The 20,571-nt window shown below is 39.0% G+C and overlaps 1 protein-coding gene and 1 pseudogene across 1 annotated transcript in view; one reads left to right on the top strand and one right to left on the bottom strand.

The window, feature by feature from the left end:
- dok6 (docking protein 6) overlaps positions 1–20,571 on the bottom strand; it is a 369,202-nt gene that overhangs the window by 49,043 nt on the left and 299,588 nt on the right. The window contains exon 6 of the mRNA XM_052024026.1: positions 1,834–1,972. Coding sequence (XP_051879986.1) covers positions 1,834–1,972 — 139 coding nt within the window. The remainder of the gene's footprint in view (positions 1–1,833; positions 1,973–20,571) is intronic.
- Positions 14,219–16,179, top strand: LOC127574090 (40S ribosomal protein S15-like; annotated as a pseudogene).

Below are 20,571 nucleotides of genomic sequence, written 5' to 3'. Positions count from 1 at the left end.
TTTGAGGTTTTAGCTTCTGTTTCATTCAAATAAAAAGAACTCCTGCCAATTGGGTAGAGCTAGAATGATGCAGAGGCATCAAAAATTGTGTTAGGAATAAGAAGAGTTTTTTTAAAAGATCTTCTGTGCAAATACAGAGCTAAATTTTTTGCGGAAAAAAGTGATAGCTCCTGCTAAAGATGCAAAGATCTGAAATGAATTAAGTTCAAAGGGTTGAAAATAAACTCAGACATGATTATTCAAACAATTTTTGATTTTATTCCTTTGCTGTTACCATTAACGGAAGAATGCAAGTTATTTCAAAAGACAGAGGACCATAGAGCTGTTAGCTAATTAAATACCATAGTATATCACATGCTGGCAAGTTAGAATATGCTTAATTAACGAAAACCAATGGATATATGAAATGGATCCATTGAAATTTCTGTTTCACTTGTTGATCTTTGTTGCATTTACAGATTTTCAAACTTTCATATTTCATAGAAAAGATTTTGCTGCAATTTGTGCTGAAACATTAGATTTATCTTTCAACAGGCATCAGCAGTAGAGGCATGGGGAGGATCCAGGACTCTTAACTGCACTTACACAGTTGGTCAAGTTTTAGAGAGAAGGATTAACTGAGAAAAATGCTGTTTCTTTTCGCTCACTAAAATAGTTTTTTGACTTTACATGGAGAGACTGAAGCTATGCAGGTAAGATTTGCTATGTAGACCAACTCATCTTATCAAAATTACAGAGCCTTGGGAATCTTGTCTGATCAGTATTAATTACATCTGCTTGTGTGTTTAATGTTAACAGACCTTCTGAGTATGTTTAGAAAATGGGGAAGAAATTCATCCTTGGCAACAAGTAGGTACAAAAGTATCTGCCACTAGTTATGCATACCTTCTAATTACAAGTGCTATCTCACACAAAATGATGGAGGAACCCAGCAGGTCAGGCAGCATCTATGGAGGGAAATAAACAGTCGATGTTTCGAGTTGAGACCCTTCATCAGGACTGTGTACAAGCTCTATCTGATACCATTGCACACATCTTGTGGCTGAGGATGAATTTCTCACTCAATAAATATTAGAAAACAATCTGAACTTGTTCAAATAACTAACTTTGAAGGATTGGGAGGAAACAGTATTATAGTTACTTGTGTTGGAGAATAAAATGGTTTTGTTGATAGGTACCTTAGCTAAATGAACCTTTTGTACCTAAATCTTGGTTGGGTTTGTGGAAGGATATGAAACAAGCAGGACCAATTGTGAGAAAACTGGCTAATTGGTTTAGAGTTTTCCCATATTGTTCAAGCAGAACTTTGTGGGAATTGTTTGTGCTGAGATATTATCATGTCTCAAGATTAATGCAGAGCAGGTCAAATTTTACATTTAATTCAGAGATCCTTTCTCATGCCTGGCTCTAACTCTTTGCATGGACCTCTGTAAGTTCTGTGGGAGAGTGTGGGGAGGGGTTATAGTAATCGGGGCACCCTTGCTGATATGTGTAATCTCTTTGAGCTGTCAGTATCAAGTTATTATGGGATGTTTTTGAAGCTTTTTGGAGGGTCAGTGAAAGATAGGTTCTATAAGAGAATCAGCAGGAAGGATTGAATACTCATATCCAATGAGAGTTTCCAACAGAGACAGACTGTGAGGCATTAATTTTTCAAGCATTGATTCTCCAATGCCCCTCCTGCTATTGTATTGGAGGGCTGCCGTACATTTACCCTTAAGCAATTTTGAAAAGCTCCTGTCAAATTACACTACTAGAACCTATGACAGGAAGTGCTCAAGACATAATGAATCCTTTTTATCTGAATGATGCTAAAGTCCAGATGGTACGTACCCGTGTTTTTTTCTCCATCTCCAGCATCAGTTGCTCATGTTGTTCGGCAATGGCCAGAGTTGCTGAATGCACCTTCTGATAGATGTTCTCTCCTTCCCGTGTCTGAAATGTAAAGAGTCCCTCTCCCGTATCACACATTCTGTAAACATCAAACACAATAGTTGTCATAGTTTGCATTTTTGTTCTTTCAAAAATCTTAGGCACTACTGAAGTTAAACAAAAGGAAGCATATTTTACTAAATGAATACTTAATTCCAAACATTTCAGAACTGTAGCTATTTGATGCCTCTTGATAGTCAGTTTCTCATCTCAACACTGACGATGGAAGGTTGAATGGAAATAACGGCCCAGAATTTTAATTATGTTAACATAAATTTATGTTAAATTTATTCTTTAGTCCTACAGCTCAAGAAATATATGTGGTACAAATTTTTGGAAATACAAGCTAACAACATGTTGAAGTCAACAAGTCATCTGAGAGGTCAGTAAGGAATGGCACCAATTGTTTTGCTCTTTAAGCAATGTGATTTAAGGATAGATAAAGGAGCAGAGAAAGAAAATAAGATGAGTAAGAGCCATGAATTACATACAGAAAAGAAAATGAAGAAAGAAAGATTGAATTTGGCATTAGAAGGCAAATTATCTGCTGTGCAGCACTTTATCAATTTATATAAATCCTCCTCATAACTATGAGCATAATTCAACTTCATACATTCTGTGGAAATCATCAGAGCATATCCACGAAAACATCTTCATGACATTATGAATAGGAAATGTCACACATAACCTCCTAGTCCTGTTTAAAAAGTGACAGGGCACCTTGCCAGAGTTAATCATTGTTTTTAAATTAAAACAGTGCAACCATTTATCACTTCATTGATTCCATTTCCCTTGCCCTTCTTCCACTTGATCAATGTCTTGTCTCTGCTAAGAAAGCAGGAAACTGCCTGCAACTTTCTTTCTTCACAGATGCTGCCTGGCTGACTGAGTATTCCTAACATTTTCTGTCTTTGCGAAATACACTAATTTTGTCAACATTCATTGCCAGATATGACATTTATTAATTTTACTAGAATGGATACTTTGCATTTTAAAGTGAAGAAATTGCCTATAGCCTGGCTGTTCCATACCATTAACATTACTGACATATTACCTGTTGACTGAGTGTGTGAGACCCCTGTTTTGCTTACCAAAGTGGACCAAATACATACAATGTCAGTAAAAATTTTGAAAAGACTAATTAAAATTAGATTGATCTAAATGCACTGGTCTCATTAATCCATCCTCAACATCCACATTTCCACCAGTAAAACAGATTGACAGAACAGATGGAAAAATGGGAGTGTTCCCATATGTAGTTCTGGCACTTAGCTCATTTAAAAAAATAACTGGCAAAGTTTATGAAGGGTGAGGGAGCTAAGAGCTATGGGGGTAGAGGCAATAGAAGCAGTTGTTACTTTAATCATATTGATACAGTATGCGAGTAATCCGGTTCAATTTATGTCACAGCACAACCAAAGGTTTGCTAATTCATGAAAAAAGATGCACAACAGATTTAACAGTTTTGCTCTCAAGTAACTGATTGATAACTGGATTTTATTTGGTTATTTCTGTGAATAATACCACAAGAATATAGCATAATAATAACAGTTTAGGCTTAATGTGTTGAGTACATTTCTGTCCTGTGCCATTGCCACAAATAACTGCTCTGAAATTTGTAGCATAACAAGCCAGGTATTTTAACATAAAATAGTAACTATGTTTGCTTAGTTAATATAAAATATAGTTGCTAGCAAAATACTGAACGTAGATGTTTTAATTTTAAAATCCAACCTAGCTCTGCGGGTTAACACTGTCTCAGGTCACCTCTTAAAAGATATTCTTATTAAAATGATTGACACTTTTGGTCTCAGCTGACTATTATACATCAGACCATTATAAGTGCATTACTCAGCTAATGTAACCTAAGGTGACCTTCATCCTTGCAACAAGGAATAGGTCAGGCATTTAGCCAAAAGGAGAGGGTACATGAGATGACCAGGAAGGAGACCTGAGGCAGCCACACAGGTTGAATGCATAATTAACAAAGCATAAGTAATATATAAGAATATATAGTGTTTTCCCAATGTTTATTTTAAGGAGCATGGTTATTTTTTCAGCAAAGACATTGGAGCTTACGAAAGATAAAGGGACACTTATAGGCTGGGTAAAGAGACAGTCTCAACATAGATACAAAACAGGCTGAGAAACACAAAACAAAAATAATTGGCACAGCTGTTAATGAAACTGTAGAGACACATTAAATGGGGTTTGTTTAAGGACCATTGGTCTCTTTTATATTAATGATTTGGCATAAAACTTAAAATATGGTTCATATTTGAAGAACTGATGAAACAGGTAGACATACATCAGGTGACATATAGAGAAAAGTGAAGTTATATATTTTGGTCAGGAAATGAGAATAAAGAAGAAAATCCCTTCCCACTTTTAAGTGGTGTTAAAAAGGTTGTATATCACTCTAACACTGTTTTTTATTCTATAAAGAGTACAATCTTCTAATATGAGGTTCCCAAAATATTGAGGTTTTCCTGTATAACACCTCACCATGTTAGATATTCCACTAATCTATTCCATTCTTGCAGCTGCCAACATTTACTCTCACTGCTGCAGTATCAAGAGCCTGCTTGTTGTAAGAGCAATACCACATGAATGCAGTCAATGAGTGCCTGCACCTTTGAGATGACCATAATAGCAGTAAATCCCTGTGCCCATTTTGCATGCATGTGTGGGCTGAAGGAAAAGTAGATGAAGTCCTACATTTTTGAATATGGCGCTTGGGTGACCTCTGTAATGCAGCACTAACCAGCAACATGTGAGATGTGGTATAGATCAGTGGCAGCTGCTTGGAATGCCTATGTGACTTTTACCTCGACCTTAGGAGCAAAGCAGTTCAGGTACTTCAAGTTGCTGGAGATTTCACAGTAAGGACTGCCTAGGTGAAGCCTAGCCTGCATAGGCATCATTCTTCAGGCAGGTAGTCCATGAGCATGGGTCTGTAAACACTCAGGCTGGATAAGGACTTGTGTGATAAATGCTTCAATCCCTTTTCTCAGCTGCCTGTAATGTCTCAACTAACTATTGTCTCTCTCCATGTTTTCCACCAAGAGGAGTCTTGTGTAGATAAGTCCGCATTGGAAGTTAATTTGAGAGAAGAAATATCACTGAGGATTCAGTCTTAAATGTGAGCAGTTTGTAGAGTAACCAGTGAGGCTGTAGAGTGCAGGGGAGAAGCTAGCATGGAATGGGAGTTTGAGTACTGGCCCTTTAAACAGCACAATAAATTGACAGAAGGTGTCACTGACAGTGCTACCAAACAGCATTTACTCACCAATGCCGATTATTGGTTTTTCCAGGACCACACCTCATCCTGTGTGGTCCAAATAGGAATCAAAGAACCGAACTACAGAAGTGAAGAAAGAGTGATTTTCTTTGATGCCAAGGAAGTTCTTGATCAAGGATTGCATCAAGAAGCACTGGTAAAACTGCAGTCAATGGACATCAAAAGGAAAAACATTCTGCTGGAATCATACCTTTTGCAAAAGAAGATGGTTGTAGTTGTTTGAGGTCATCTATCTCAGTCCCAAGATATGACTGCATGAGGAGACACAAGAGACTGTAGATGCTGGAATATGGAGCAACAAACAACCTGCTGAAGGAACTCAGCGGGTCGAGTAGCATCTGTGGGAGGATAGGAATTGTCAATGTTCCAGGCCAAAACCCTGCATCTGTCCTGATGCAGCGTTTCAGTCCAAAACATCAACAATTCCTTTTCTCCCGCAGATGCTGCTCGACCTGCTGAGTTCCTCCAGCAGATTGGTTGTTACTCCATATAATCACATGAGTTCCTTAGGGCAGTGTCCTAGGCCCAACCATTTTCAGCTGCTTCGTCAATGACTTTCTTCTCATCATAAGGTCAGAAGTGGTGGTTTTTGCTGATGTCTGCAGCAAGTTTAATTCCACTCACAACTCTTCAGCACATGAAGCAGTCAATGCCAGTAAACAGCAAGACCTGGACTACATTCAGACATGGGATGATACATGCAAGTAACATTTGGGCCATAAAACGTCCAGGCAATGACCACCTCAATGAGAAAAAGTGTAACCACCAATCTTTGACATTCAAGTGCATTACCTGCATAAGTTCCTCATTGTCATCATCCCAGGAGCCTCAACTGAACCAGTCAAATGAATACTGTGACTAAAGTAAGCCTCCAAATTTCTTTTCACAATGCTGCTAAAGCAGTGTTGTTCAGTTGAGAATGGTTTGAACCTGGAGGAGAACAACATGGCAGGCCTCCTAGCGTCATCAGGAAATTTGACCATTGATCTTCTGAAGGGATTTCATCAGCTCATGCCTTCAATATACAGCTCCCCCAAATGACATCATCAATAGTACAAATTCCAATATTCATTTCCAAAATGATTTTCAACCTCACTGGTCTGAAAAACAATAGTTTATTCTTGCTCATGAAACATCTAGCTTATCATTCTGGCCTTGTTTCCACTGAAACTCTAATTAATTCATTTTCCAGCATCTGGGCATTGTTGATAAGGCCAATATTTATTAACTATGCTTAATTGCCCTTGAGAAGGTGGTGGTGAGACTTACATTTATATCACACCTTTACGGCCTCTGAATTCCTAAAACGCTTTATAGTCGATTAGTACGTTGTAAAAGTGCTCACTACTATAATGTTGGAAGTGAAGTAGCCAATTTGCTCACAGCAAGCTTCCAGAAGCATGTAGCAATACCCAGGTAATCTGCTTGTAGTGCTTTCAGTTGAGGGATAAGTATCTGTCAGAGAAAAGGGAACAACTGCTTTGCCTTTCTGTGAAACAGTTCCACACGAGAGAGCAGATGCGGCTGGATCCATAAGGCAGACTTCTAGCAAGGCAGCACTCCCTCAATAAAACACTGGAGAGCCAGCTGAGATTTTCATGCTCCAAACTCTAGAATGGTGCAGAGGGAAAAAAAATACAACTAAATGGGCCCCAGTTAACACCTGGAGAGTCAACATATATCAGTGAATTAAGATCTGAAAAGGATGGCTTGGAAGGATGATGGAAACACTCAAGAAAATTGGATTAACACAGAATTAACACCAAATGGGGTAAAGATTGGTGATAGGTGGGGAAATAGCAGGGGAAGGGAACAAGATGGAAAACTTCTCGAAACAGTCAGCAAATAACTCTGTCAGCTAATTACTCAAATAACTCTGAATTAAATAAGTAAATGTTTCTTTGGCAACATGGGATACAGAATAGGAAATATTTTTTAGATTCCAGCATTAAGAGACCTCAACATATAATGATGGACTACAAGGTCTGGTGAAATCTGCTGATGCCATTGCTGTGGTATTGGTCTAAAGGTTGCTTGGGTTCACTGCTGAACTGGGAAACCACCAGTGATTGAGAGGCTATGCCGAGACCATCAGTTAACTGGATTATATTCGTGGGATGAAGAAGTAGATTGATCTTCTCAGCCTCACCAAGATGAAACCATTACAAAAAAAAGTCTTGACATGTTGAGGTTATCAATGGTTCTTTAAAGATTGCTGGCTATGTCATTCCATGTCAGGACCAGAAAGTGGGCTAAGTGGAGTGTGCATCGCATTCATTGGTGCACTAAAGCCTCATAAGACTTTGCTTAAAGTATACAGAGTAGTCTTCAGCCAAAAACTGATAGGAGGCACCATCTGCATTTTGTAGCCTGTTTGTAATCAAATCTGATGGGCCTTGAGTGGCTTTTATGGGAAGGTTTTTTCTGAATTGTTATTTGCCTGTCATTTCATTCTCCAATAGAAAAATGATATTGAGCACTTGGTAAGATGGCCAGAGCAGTGACAGGTGGAATTTGATCCTGATATGTGCAAGGTGATGCTCTTTGGAAGGACTAATAAGAGTAGCAAATGCACATTAAATGGTAGGGCCTAAGGAGCATTATTGAAGAGAGAGAGAGGGACCTCAGTGTGCAAGTCCAAGGATTCCTGAAAGTGGCAGCATAGGTGGTAGAGATGACATACACAATGCATGCCTTCATTAGCCATGTTAAAGAATAATAATATGCAGTGAGGTTATGATACACGTTATAAATCATTTGTTAGGCCACAGCTGGAATACTGTGTACAATTCTGGTTGTCACACAATACATGGTTGAACCAGAGAGGGTGCATGTAGAGGAGGTTAACTGGAATGTCACCTGGGATGGAGCATTTCAGTTATGAGAAAAGATTGGATAGGTTGGGTTCTGCTTTCCATGGAGTGGAGGAGACTAAGGGGAGAACCTGATAAAGGTACACAAAATTATGAAGGGCATAGATAGAATAGATGGCAGGACATTTTTTCCCCTTTGCAAAAGTATCTAAGTCTAAAGGGTATAGGTTTAGGGTAAGGGGTGAAGGTTTAGAAGAGATCCAAGAAGGACTATTTCAGCCAGATGGTGGTTGGAATCTGAAACACACTGCCATCGTGAGTGATGGAGGCAGATAATACTACAATATTAAAGAAGTCTCAGGACAAGCACCTGCATTGCCAACTCATAGAAGGCTTATGGACCAAATGCTGGTAAATGGGATTAGTACAGATAGGTACTTGATGGTCAGCATTGATGTGGTGGGCTGATGCACTTGTTTCTGTGCTGTATGACTCCATGAGAAATGGTGAGGTGGCTAGCCAAAATTTTTCCAACAAATGACTTATCTCTTTGAAATTTTTAATCTTTTAAGGCCCAACAGAAATGGAAAATATCTTTCATTGCTTTCCTGTTACACTTCTAGCCATGCATGAAGATCTCTACTTAACAGATGAACTCATTTTTGGTTCAGATTCATATTTCATTAACTCTTCTGTGCACTTTGGCACACAATAAATTATAATAAAGAAATGAACTTAGCTGCATATATTAGTAATAACTTCTCTGCTTCATGAGGAATAGTGAATTTATAAATTTTGAGCAAAGAGGAATGAATATGTCAGGGCTGATCTTGCCGGGTCAATAGATATCTTAAAATTGAAATGCTGCATCTACATCCCTGTACAGAGCCCACCTGCCATCATTTTGTTGAGATCCTTTACAAGGCTGATCAAGCTGGGATGAATCAGACAGGAGCTCCATTGCTGTATGAATGCAATGGTTCATGTAACACAGAGAGGACTAAGAGACAATTACTCGAGGTAATGAGCCCAACTCTATTCTATCCAATCAATACCAGCTTGGGGTGGGTGGCAAACTCACAATATTTAGGCCATGCACCTTGCAGACATCAGGATAGTGAGGCCTGCGTCTCAAAATGGATCAGATTTTCCATCGATGGGGGCAAGAGGGCCATCTGCCACTGTTCTCTGTCACATGCTAGTAGCTACATTCACTCCACTATGTTTACATTAATGAGAGATTTGGATAGAAACAAGGTGAATAGAATTGGCATTTTAAGTTACAACTATGTCCACAATGGTTGGAAAAGCAGTAATTATTTCTGAGCACAATGAGTTTTTTTATTCTTCTATTGAATGTATAATTAGGTATGTTTAAATCAATTTTCCCATATTAATGAAAATAATAGCTAGTGGAAGATAAACAATAATCCAACAGGAATGTTAGCAGAGTGTAGACAGCTGTCCAAGAATGGATATGTTTTTATTCTTTCAAGTGAATTTTATGTATAAAGTATTGAATGTTCTTGTCAATCAATTACAAATATTACCTTATTTAGTAAATATATTCTCAGCAGTTTAATTTCTTCTGTTACTACTCTCACTAAACAATCAACTCTTCATGCTTTAAAGTACATGAGAAAATAGGAGCAGGAGTAGGTTACTTGGTTTCTCAAGCCTGTCCCACCATTCAATAAGTCCATGGTTAATCTGCCTCAGGCCTCATCTCCACTTGTCAGTGCCAGTTCCCCATTGCTCTCAATTACCTGATCTTTTAAAAGTATATCTACTTCCACTTTAACTACCCTCAATCCTCCGACAGTAGAAGTTTCTATAGACCTCATTTTAAATGGCCACCCTCTAATCTTGTAACTATGTCTCGTCATTTGAGATTCTCCCACTAGTGGAAACATCTCGATGTCTACCCTGCCATGCCCCCTATGGGTCATGCTTCAATAAGGTCATTCTTCTAAACTCCTAAGAATATAGATCTAATTTCTTTCATCATTCATGATACGACAATCCTCTCATTGCAGGGATTAGCTTAGCGAGTCTTTTTTGGACTGCCTCCAATGCCAGTGTATCCCTTCTTTTTAAAAGATGAATCACTTTCAGTCTGAAATGCATTTTGTCCATTTTCACTTAGAGAAAGACACTGTGCAACTCCCTCCCACGGCAGACACAAACCAGATGATCTCATTATAAATATAGTTTAAAGTTTACACAAGTATTTATATAATTTTATAATATATTCCACCTGCCATGTTTTTGTCTGATCATCCAGCTTGTGTCCATATTCCCTTGAAGTTATTTTACATCCTCCTCCATACTCAGGATCTCACCTAGTTAAATATCATTAGCAAACTTGGAAATATGGCATTTGGTCACCTTATCTAATTCATTTATACAGGTTGTGAACAGCTGAGTCCCAAGCATAGATCCCCAAGCACCTAACAGTCACAGCCTGAGAATGATTTATTCCCACTCTTTGTTGTCTTAGTCCATGTTTGTACATTACCCCCAATTACACGTATTTTACTTTGTTGACCAAGCTCTTCTCTAAAACCTTATTGAAAAGCCTTCCAAAAATCCAAATATATTACATCCACTGGTTCTATTCTGCAAGTCATATCCTTAAAAAATACAAGCAGATTAATTAAGCACGATTCTGCTCTTTTCTATTATTCTTTCCAAGGCATTCTGCTATTACATCTTTCATTATGGATTTCAGATTTTTCCCTGCCTCAAGGTCAGTAGTATCTCATCCTCTCTCTCCCTCCTTTCTTAAATAGTGGGATCACACTTGCTACCTCTCCAATCCACAGGAACAATTCAAGAATCTTTATAGCCTTGGAAGGTGACAACCAAAGTTTCCACTATCTCTCAGGTCACCTCTTTCAAAACTCTATGATGTACATCATTGAGTCCGTGGGATTTTTCAACCTACAAGATCACCAGCTTCTCCACAAATTTTTGAAGAATACCTAGTTCCTATTCTCACTAGAAGCTTGATACTCTATTCAACAAGTTCTGTGTCTTCTTCCATTAAGACAGATAAAAAATAATGATTTAATCCATCTGCCGTTTCCTTTTCCCCATTATAAGTTCTCTTGTCTCTATCTGCACAGGGCCTGCATTTGCCCTCACTAGTCCTTTCCTTTAAATGTACCTGTGGAAGCTCGTAAAGTCTATTTGTTTCTCACAATTTTTCTTGCTTTTCTTTTTCAATTTCTTGGTCTACTTTTGCTGAAATCTAAAATGCTCCCAATCATCAGGCCTTCTGCTTATTCTGGCAATTTGATATGCCTTGTCTTTTTATTTTGTACTATCTTTAATTGGTCTAGTCAGGCAATTTTCCTTCTGGGAATCTATTCCTTTAATGATTTTTCTATTTATGACTTAGGTATTTTATTTTAAATCCTAACTACTGCCTCTTAATTTTCATGCCTTTTAATTCTTTCAGTCAACCACAGCCAACTCTCCTCACATATCTTTAAAGTTACCTTTATTTAGATTTGAGATCTTAGTTTCACAGTGAACTACATCACTTTCAAACTCATTCTAAAATTCATTCATATAATTGGCATTCTTCCCCAAAGTCCTTTAATAACAAGATTATTAATTAACCCCTTCTCCTTACACAAAACACAATCCAAATAACCTTTTTGCTCATTGATTTCATAACTTATTGATCCAGATAAGCATCTTGGATACATTCCATGAATTCATCTTCCACTTTATTACAGCTGGTCAGGAGAAATCATACAGAAATTCAACCCCTTGCATGGGGACCTTTGTCAGGATTCCTTCCCGTGTGTCATGGTAACTTAGATGCAATCCACACTTACTATGTTAGGAGAATTCTTGACAAACTTCTGTCAAACTTATGGTGCCAGAGAAGAAAAGGCCTTGAGGGGATTCTTCCCATTAAATCTAATGGATGAACATCAAATGGAAGCTATGATTTTCACATGCTGGTAGGGTTCCAGTTCTAAGAGAAAGTAGAAGTGTTGGATACTGATCATCAATGACATGGAATCAGTTTCTCCAACAATAGTATTTTTTGATTTTTGTTGAAGATGGCAGAGGATTATCCCTGGTGTCCTGACCAATATTTACTCTTAATCAACATTAGAAAATGGCCACTATTGCTCTGTTGTTTGCGAGAAATTTTCATAAGCAAATTATCCACTACATTTACTATATTACAGCAGTAACTACATTTCAAAACTACTTCATTGTGATGTCTTGAGTTCATAAATGACATTTAATAAATGGAACCATCACTTTTTTCTTTCTTTGATCTGAAGTGCCTTGATTTACCACAATGTTTCATTATAAATATACTTCACGTCGCTTCCATGCTATTATAATGAGAGAGAACTCTGTGGGGATTAACCCTGGCACTGCTCTATAGCTTCTAATTTATTTTGCTTCTGTATACATTTAAATTTGACCACAAAGGACAGGCAATTTAAGTGTGGGCTTTGTGAAGGAAGGATTGAAAATGATTTTCCAAAACAGAAGGGACAATGTTTGGATATGTTCTGGTTTATGCAAATATTAATAAACCTGATCCAGCATCAATTGAAATAGGCAGCAGTATATCCTCAAATTGCTACTTAAAGTAATACAGTTATGTCAAAATTTCTGCACAAGATCCTTTTATCTTTGAATGTTTTTTACTCTGCTGTGTCTGATGCACAGCATATCATTTTAGTTGTAGTATTTATCAGCTATATCCACAAAAGATCTCCGCAATTCTGCTTTCCTTTCTTACTGTAATTATTAGAAATAAGAAATGTGTGTTTATTATGATCAGAGAGTTGAAGCAAGTGCTCAACAAATGCCCATCTGATATAAGAAATACTCGAAGAACTGGAATTTCATTATGGCTACGTTACTTCATTGTTAGAATCCCCAGAGTCATTTCCATGAATTGTGGATTGTTACTGCAGCAGTTATAAGTCAAAATGAAGGCAAGACATTGTGGTGTTTCATTAGAAAGGTTTAATGATTGTGACAGACAATTCAGTGAGCCAGGGCCTGAGGGATTAAGCAGACACTGTTATTCATTTTTAAAGACCTGTTAGTCAATAAGTGGGTTGGTCTACTGTCCATTAACTTTCAGTGTGAGCTATGAAGCTGCCCTCAATGCCCTGCAGTTGGGGTTGAGAGGACTGATTACAGTTTTGACTCAAGGCTTATTCAGTCTTTACCAAGGTTGTACCTGTGGCATAAGCAGCTTCGTCATGCAATGGCAAAAGTGGTGCTGGGGGGTTAAAACAATGTTAACAGAATGGACGTTTCCAGAACGCTTGCTGGGCAGGGGCTTCTTGGTTACCAATCCCTGCAAAGTATTAACCTCAGATAACAACCTTCACTGAAGTTCTGGTGACAACCATCGCATTAAATCTTTTGGCTTCAGAAAGCCAGACACAGTGAGGACTGAAGAGAGAGAATGGAGATTCAAGGGCATATGGACGCACTGGAAATTGGTAGGGTTGGAGAGACACTGCAGCTCGATTGAGTAGACTGGGGGGCCTATAACTTTACTTATACCTCAAGGCATATACTTCTGCCATGTAGCAAATTAGATACACTTAACTTATTATATCTCTCTGTAGACTCTCTGCATCCTCTGCTACATCTATTTCTTGGTTTATTGCCTGTGCCACTGTAATATTATTATTTGGTGGCCCATAGACAATTGCTACCAGTTATTTTTTCCCTTTACTATTCCTAAGGGCAGGCATGGTAGTGTAGCGGTTAATGTAACGCTATTACAGCGCCAGAGACCCAGGTTCAATTCCGGCCACCAACTGTAAGGAGTTTGTATGTTCTTCCCGTGTCTGTGTGGGTTTCCTCCGGGTGCTCCGGTTTCCTCCTACATTCCAAAGACGTACAGGTTAGGAAGTTGTGGGCATGTCATGTTGGCGTCGGAAGTGTGGCAACACTTGCGGGCTGTCCCCAGAACACTCTATGCAAAAGATGCATTTCACTGTATGTTTCGATGTACATGTGACTAATAAAGATGTCTTGTCTTTTTTTGTCTTGGTGCACATTGACGCAGGCTGGATCACTGGTAGTGGGGATCATTCACCAATGCAAGGACTTGGCAGTAGCACTGGTTCCATACGGAGCTCAGCACCACTGTAAGGTCCTGGAGTGAATGGCTCAAGGTAAGTCAGGAGATCTAGAGAAGTGAAGGTAGACAGCAGGGACCATTTATACAATTGCTGATTAGAAAAGGCTAAAAGTTCTGGTGGTTGTCATTGAAAAATCTGGCCTGTGGGAACAGATACCACCACCACCCCCACCACCCGTCCACCACCTCTCCCCAGAGACTGAGGAATGCAAACTGAAGAGATAGTACAAAGACAAAGTGATGATGGGGCGGGGAAGCAGCGGCAGAAAATATTAGTGCAAAGCAACAAGTTGAAGAGATGAGAAGGTTGAAGAAAACAAAGGCTGGATGAAGACTCCAGTGGAACAGGATACAGTAGGATGCAGGGGAGCAAACCCTTGGCAGCTCAGATGCAATTGTGGATCAAGGACTAAACTGATTACAATATGAACTCAGTAGATTCTGGCTACTTAGGAAATGGAGAACAGTAGAGCTGCAAAGTCTGTTTTTCTTGAATTTGTTCTCCATATTTGATTGATCCACAATGACGATGTGATTAAAAATCCTGTTTACTATAAAGTAATCAACATCACATTATTGTTGGATGCTCTCATCAATCTTACAGGCACAAAACTAGGAGTAGGGATAGATTCACGGACACTTGACTCTGCTGTTCAATACCACCTCTGAGCTTCCACCAATTTCATTTGCTTGTTTCACCTCTACATCCTTTGACTCCCAATGTGCTCAAAAAGCTATTAGCTTATCCACTAACCATTAATATATAGAACATACACAGCATTCAGGAACATACACAACATTCAGGAGTACAGACTGAAAAGATTCACTTTTCTCCAAGAGAATAAATTTCTCATCATCTTGCCACAAATGGCCAACACTTTATCTTTGACCTGAACTCTAGGCTCTCCAGGTAGGTAATTTGAGGTACAAATTTTGTGGTGGCTTTCCAAATCACTGCAATTTCACTAGCAGATTCATGGAAGATGGTTTACATGGATCAGCATGAGTTATGATGAAAGGTCCTTGCTTCAAAATGTTAACCCTATTTCTCTCTCCACAGATATGGCCCGACGCACTGAGTATTTCCAGCATTTGCTGTTCTCATGTTAGATGTCCAGCAGTATTTTGTCTTTGTTGATCATCTTCAAGGATACATTGTACAAGACCCCTCAGGACTTTGAACTCTTCCATTTTTTAAAAAGTCAACTTATTTGTCAATATATCAATTGTTCTGAAGTTACTTGTCATCTATTTCAAAGTTTTGTGGTTGGTGTGCATCTATAAAGGACAAATGCATTGGCATTGACTATTTCTAATTAATGTCTAAAAGGTAGAGACCGAAACACTCAGCCAAGCGTTCTGCCAAACAAACAGCATTCAGTTCTAAGTGCATCAACTTTTTACCAGCTGGCTTTTGTGTCAACAATAGTGTGAGTGTCAGTTGGCTTCTACAACGGGTGGCCAATTAGCTCCACTGGAAAACCACCCAGACAGTAAAGATTTAAAACTTCCACCTACTCTTTATTCCAGCGAGAGCGGGTGACGATGGTGGACCAGTAGAACAGAAAAAGAAAAGGACCTTTAGGAAATTCACCTGTCGAGCTGTGGACCTGGATCAGCTCCTTGATATGTCCTATGAACAGTTGATGCAATTGTATTGTGCTTGACAGTGGAGGCATGTGAACAGAGGTCTGCGCCGTAAGCAGCAGTCTCTCCCGAAGAGGTTGCGCAAGGCCAAAAAGGAAGCTCCGCCGATGGAGAAACCAGAGGTTGTTAAGACACATCTTCGTGACATGGTTATCCTTCCAGAGACGGTTGGCAGCATGGTTGGTGTATACAATGGCAAAACCTTTAACCAGGTTGAAATCAAGCATGAAATGATTGGCCATTACCTTGGAGATTTCCCCATCACCTACAAACCTGTCAAGCATGGTAGACCTGATATTGGTGCCACGCACTCCTCCAGATTCATCCCTCTGAAGTAGTGTTTATTGTGGAAGTGTTGTGTAAATAAAACTCATTACAAGTGAAAAAATGTTCAGTGTAACTGTAACTTAAGTTCCAGACCCAATGTATTGGATTATTTTATAAAGCTAAGGGTACTTATGACCTTTCAGCTTTTAGTGTGTGGTAACTTCTCTGCAGTGGTGGCAACTTCTCTGCAGTGTTGACAACTTGTGCTAGAGTAATGGAGAATATGTAAATAATTCAGAAAAATAGCTTCTATTTTCCTCTCAATCACAAGTTAACAGTGCCACCCATTTTACAGAGCTGAATTTCCATTAGACTTCTTGGGAGGAGGTGTGATTCTTAAGGGGAATTTACCAGATGTTAGAGTCAAAATAACATGGCACCTTGCTTTAGAGCATTTATGGCCGGGTTGTGTATTCTGAGAAAGGAAGCAAATGAAACTGAAGAACCTTTACTGATGTACACAGTATCTGAACCAGGAAGCGAAAGTTAGAAGGATAACTCATTGTCAAATCATGTACTGAAACTCAAGGGATGAAAAGATGGGCAAGACTGAGATAGAAAGAGAGATGAACAGAAAGAAAATGGAAAAAGGATTAGCGAAATTATACCTTATTTTACATCTCCAACAGCATCAAAAATTATTTTTTGCATTCAAAAGAAATATTTTTCAGTGCCCAGGAAGTTATTTTGCAGTAACTGAGATTTACCAAACCATTAAAACCTCATACTGGAACGGACAAAGAATTTTTTCTGATGGGTTAATTTTGTTTCTGGTGGCTAGGTACAACAGCTTCAAGTCACTCCATATGTCTCCAAATTGAGAGGCTCCACTGACAGGCTCGACGTTAAGCTTCTTGAGGTGCAGACACAACTTGGACAGTAACTTCCTGATTTTTGCCTCTGATGCATAAGCAATCACCTGAAGTTGTTCTATAACATAACCTTGAATAATGCTGAGCATTGAAAATCTCATAACAAAATCATTTTACAGCAGCACAAAACACAAAACACTGCATTAAGCTGCTGTGAAAAACTTTGTGAAAGACAATGCTAATTTGAACTAATTGAATATTCAAAGTAGGCTAATTAGATAATATTATCTATCAGACTTACAGTTCTTCAGCCTTTTCTTAGCAAGTGTCTAAGGAATCAAGATTGTGCTTAAAAAATACAAGCTTAATGGTCTATTAGCTTTCATTTGTGAGGACAAATTAGGCTGCAGTGGAGCGTCCATTATTTAGCATAATGGAAGGGTCCCCATCGTAACTCAGATTAATGGAAATTGTGGATCAGAGAGCCACCAAACTTTGACTTTAAGCATATTAGACAAGGAAGAAAGCTATAGTAACATAAATGAAACTGAACATTTGTGCTTCTATCCCATGTCAATTCAGCCAGATGATTTGTAGGTAATTGGAGTGCTGTAGCCAGAGGTTTCTTTGCAATCTGAAAGCATCATCTTCTTGATGATTTCCTCCACTTTCTTCTTTTTCTGAGGGTGTTGACTCATTGCTGCATTATAGTCCCATGAATGCCAATGCATGTCTGGTATTTCACCCCAGAAGCCTGCATTTGGTCAGAACCATGCAGGTACATAATAGCTATTCCCTGTCAGGGAAGTTCAGCTGTTCCTACTTCTCCACCAGCAGCCCCAGTCCATAGTCCTGCAAATTCTTGCTTTGTGGATATTTATCACTTCTGAATGCCATAATTGAATCTGCCTTCACTACTCCCCTTGCACTGCATTCCACGCCCTAACCACTCACTGTGGAAAAAACTTTTCTTCCTGTCACTTTTGGTTCATTTACCAACTACATTCCTTCAGCGCCCCCCTTTCTTGGCACCTCCACCAAATGCTCAATATCTACTTTGTCTACACTCTTCCTTATTTTAAATACCTCCATCAGATCCCCCGTGACAATTTCTGTTCCAAGGAGAACAGCCCCAGTTTCTCTAGCCTATCCATTTAACTGAAGCCCCTTATCCCTATAATCATTTTCCTAAATGTCTTCTGCATTCTTTCTAATGCATGTACATTTCTTCTAAAGTATTCATGCAAAACTGGAAATAATACTCCATTTGTGGCTGAACTAGTGATTTATAAACATTCACCAATAACTTGCCTGCTCGTGTTCTCTGTGCCTCTGTTTATCAAGCCCAAAAGCCCAGAAACTTTTTAAGTCACTTTGTCAACTAGCCTATCATTTTCAATGTATTATGCACGTGTACGGTAGGTATCTCTGTTCCTCTATTACTTTAAGACTTGTGTCCTCTGGTCACTTCTTCTTATTCATTCCACCAAAACATAATGTTTTATAATTCCCAGCATTATATTTCACCTGTACGCCCACCCAATGATTTCTCCTTGAACTCTATTGTTATCCTCATCACAGTTCACCATGCCACCAAGTTTTGTAACATCTGCAGATTTGGAAATTATGCCCTGTACATCCAAATCATTAAAATATATTAAGGAAAACAGTGATCCTAGTACTGATACCAGGGAACTCCACAGCACACTCTCTCCTGTCCACAAAGCAACTTTTTGCTACTTCTCTCTGCTTCTTGGTTATGAGCCAATTTTCTATCCATGTTGCTACACCCATTTTTATTTCACAATCTTAAATTTTGATAACAAAATCTATTATGTGGCATCTTATCAAATGCTTTTTGGAAGTCCATATATACCACATCAGCCTCATTTCCCTCATTAACTACCTGTTATTATATCAGAGAACGCTATCCAAATAAAACCAGAAAATGCTGGAAATACTCAGTAGGTTGGGCCACACCTGTGGAAAAAGGAACAGTTAACATTTCAGGTTGACGACCTTCGTTAGAACTGGGAAGGAGAGAAAATAAGCTTGTTAAGCTGCAGGGAGGTTGGGGACAGGGGCAGGGGTTTATCTCCAGACACAATTTGCTTTTATCGAATCCATGCTACATTTCTCTAATCAATCCACCCTTATACACATGACTGGTAATTATGTCCCTGATTATTGTTGCTAGATCTATGGTTACTGGGATTTCCCTACCCCCCTTTCGGGGGATAAGGGTGCACCATTTGCAATTTTCCAGTCCTCAGGCACCCCTCGTGACTTTAAAGACGCCTCTATGATTACGGCTAGGGCTTCTGCAATTTCCTCCTTTACTTCACCTCAGCAGCTTAGGATGCATTCCATCCAGGCTAGGTGACTTAATCACTTTAAGTGCAGCTAGCTTTTCTACTTCTTCCTCCTTATCATATTTTAACCCATATAGAATCTCAACCACATTTGCTGAGAATCCAGAATCAATTTCTTCCTTGGTGAAGACTAATTATAATTAATTATTATTATTAATAGGCACTATTAATACAAATAATGCTGTACCTCAGGCATATCCTCTGCCTCCTGGAGTTGATTTCTTTTACTGGTCTCAGGTCGGTGCCACCTCTCCTCCTACACCTTTTCCCATTTCGAGTGACCACCAATTATTTTTGGATTCCCTTTTATGTTTGCTGCCAGTCTTTACTCATGCATTTTTTGTCTTGACAATAAATTTTGACAGGCTATTTGGATTTAAGAGGCACTGCAACTTCATCTGCTCTTCTGACCGAGATGCCTGGATATTTTGATTAGGAATGGGAGCAGGCCAATTTTCCCACCTTTAACCCAGATACTTAAGTCAGCAAGATAACAGGGATCAACTAATTGAACAATGAAGATTTTCTGTTCCATGCTGCTCCACTACTCGATTAACTGACCTACTAAGGGCAAGCTATTAAGGGTGCAGAAGATGGACATTATTTTTGCCATGGGATGGATTTTGGTTTCACAGTTAATTGACAGAGCAGATCGTTTATCAGGGGTCAAGACTGGACAGCAATGCATTTTTTAATCATTGAAATGGAGAATCAGGTCTTCTGTACATAGTCCTGCTTTGGCTTTGCTAAGTACAGGCCCTCTTCACACAGCAGGTCTTCACTCACTAATAAAGCCCTTCTGCTGCAGTCAAAACCCATGACCTTGGTGATGAGCAAATTCATATGACAATTTGCAGGTTAACATGTCCTGCAGCCTTTGTGCATAAGCACCTTGTAAACAAAGACTATGTGGAACTTCCTAAATCTCAGGAAGAAGTTGAAAGTGAAACTGGGTTCCATTGACATACTAGGACTACAATTTGGGTAGATTCGTAAGGTACTCATCTGAACGGCAGGAGAAATTAAATGTCAAAGCAATGATAATGCAACAAGATAGAAGGTGGCTGGATCCCAAGCGTCTCCCAACAATTTAATCATCCATCTCACTCTCATTCTTATCTCTATCCTCAGCCTCCTACCTTGTTCCAACAAAGCTCCATGTACAGCCAAGGAATAACACCTCCTTCTCTGAACTGGTACTTCGCAGCCTTCGAGAGGC

This window comes from Pristis pectinata, chromosome 9 (assembly GCF_009764475.1).
Source record: "Pristis pectinata isolate sPriPec2 chromosome 9, sPriPec2.1.pri, whole genome shotgun sequence".
Lineage (NCBI taxonomy): Eukaryota > Metazoa > Chordata > Chondrichthyes > Rhinopristiformes > Pristidae > Pristis > Pristis pectinata.
This window is presented reverse-complemented; position numbering and strand designations above follow the sequence as displayed.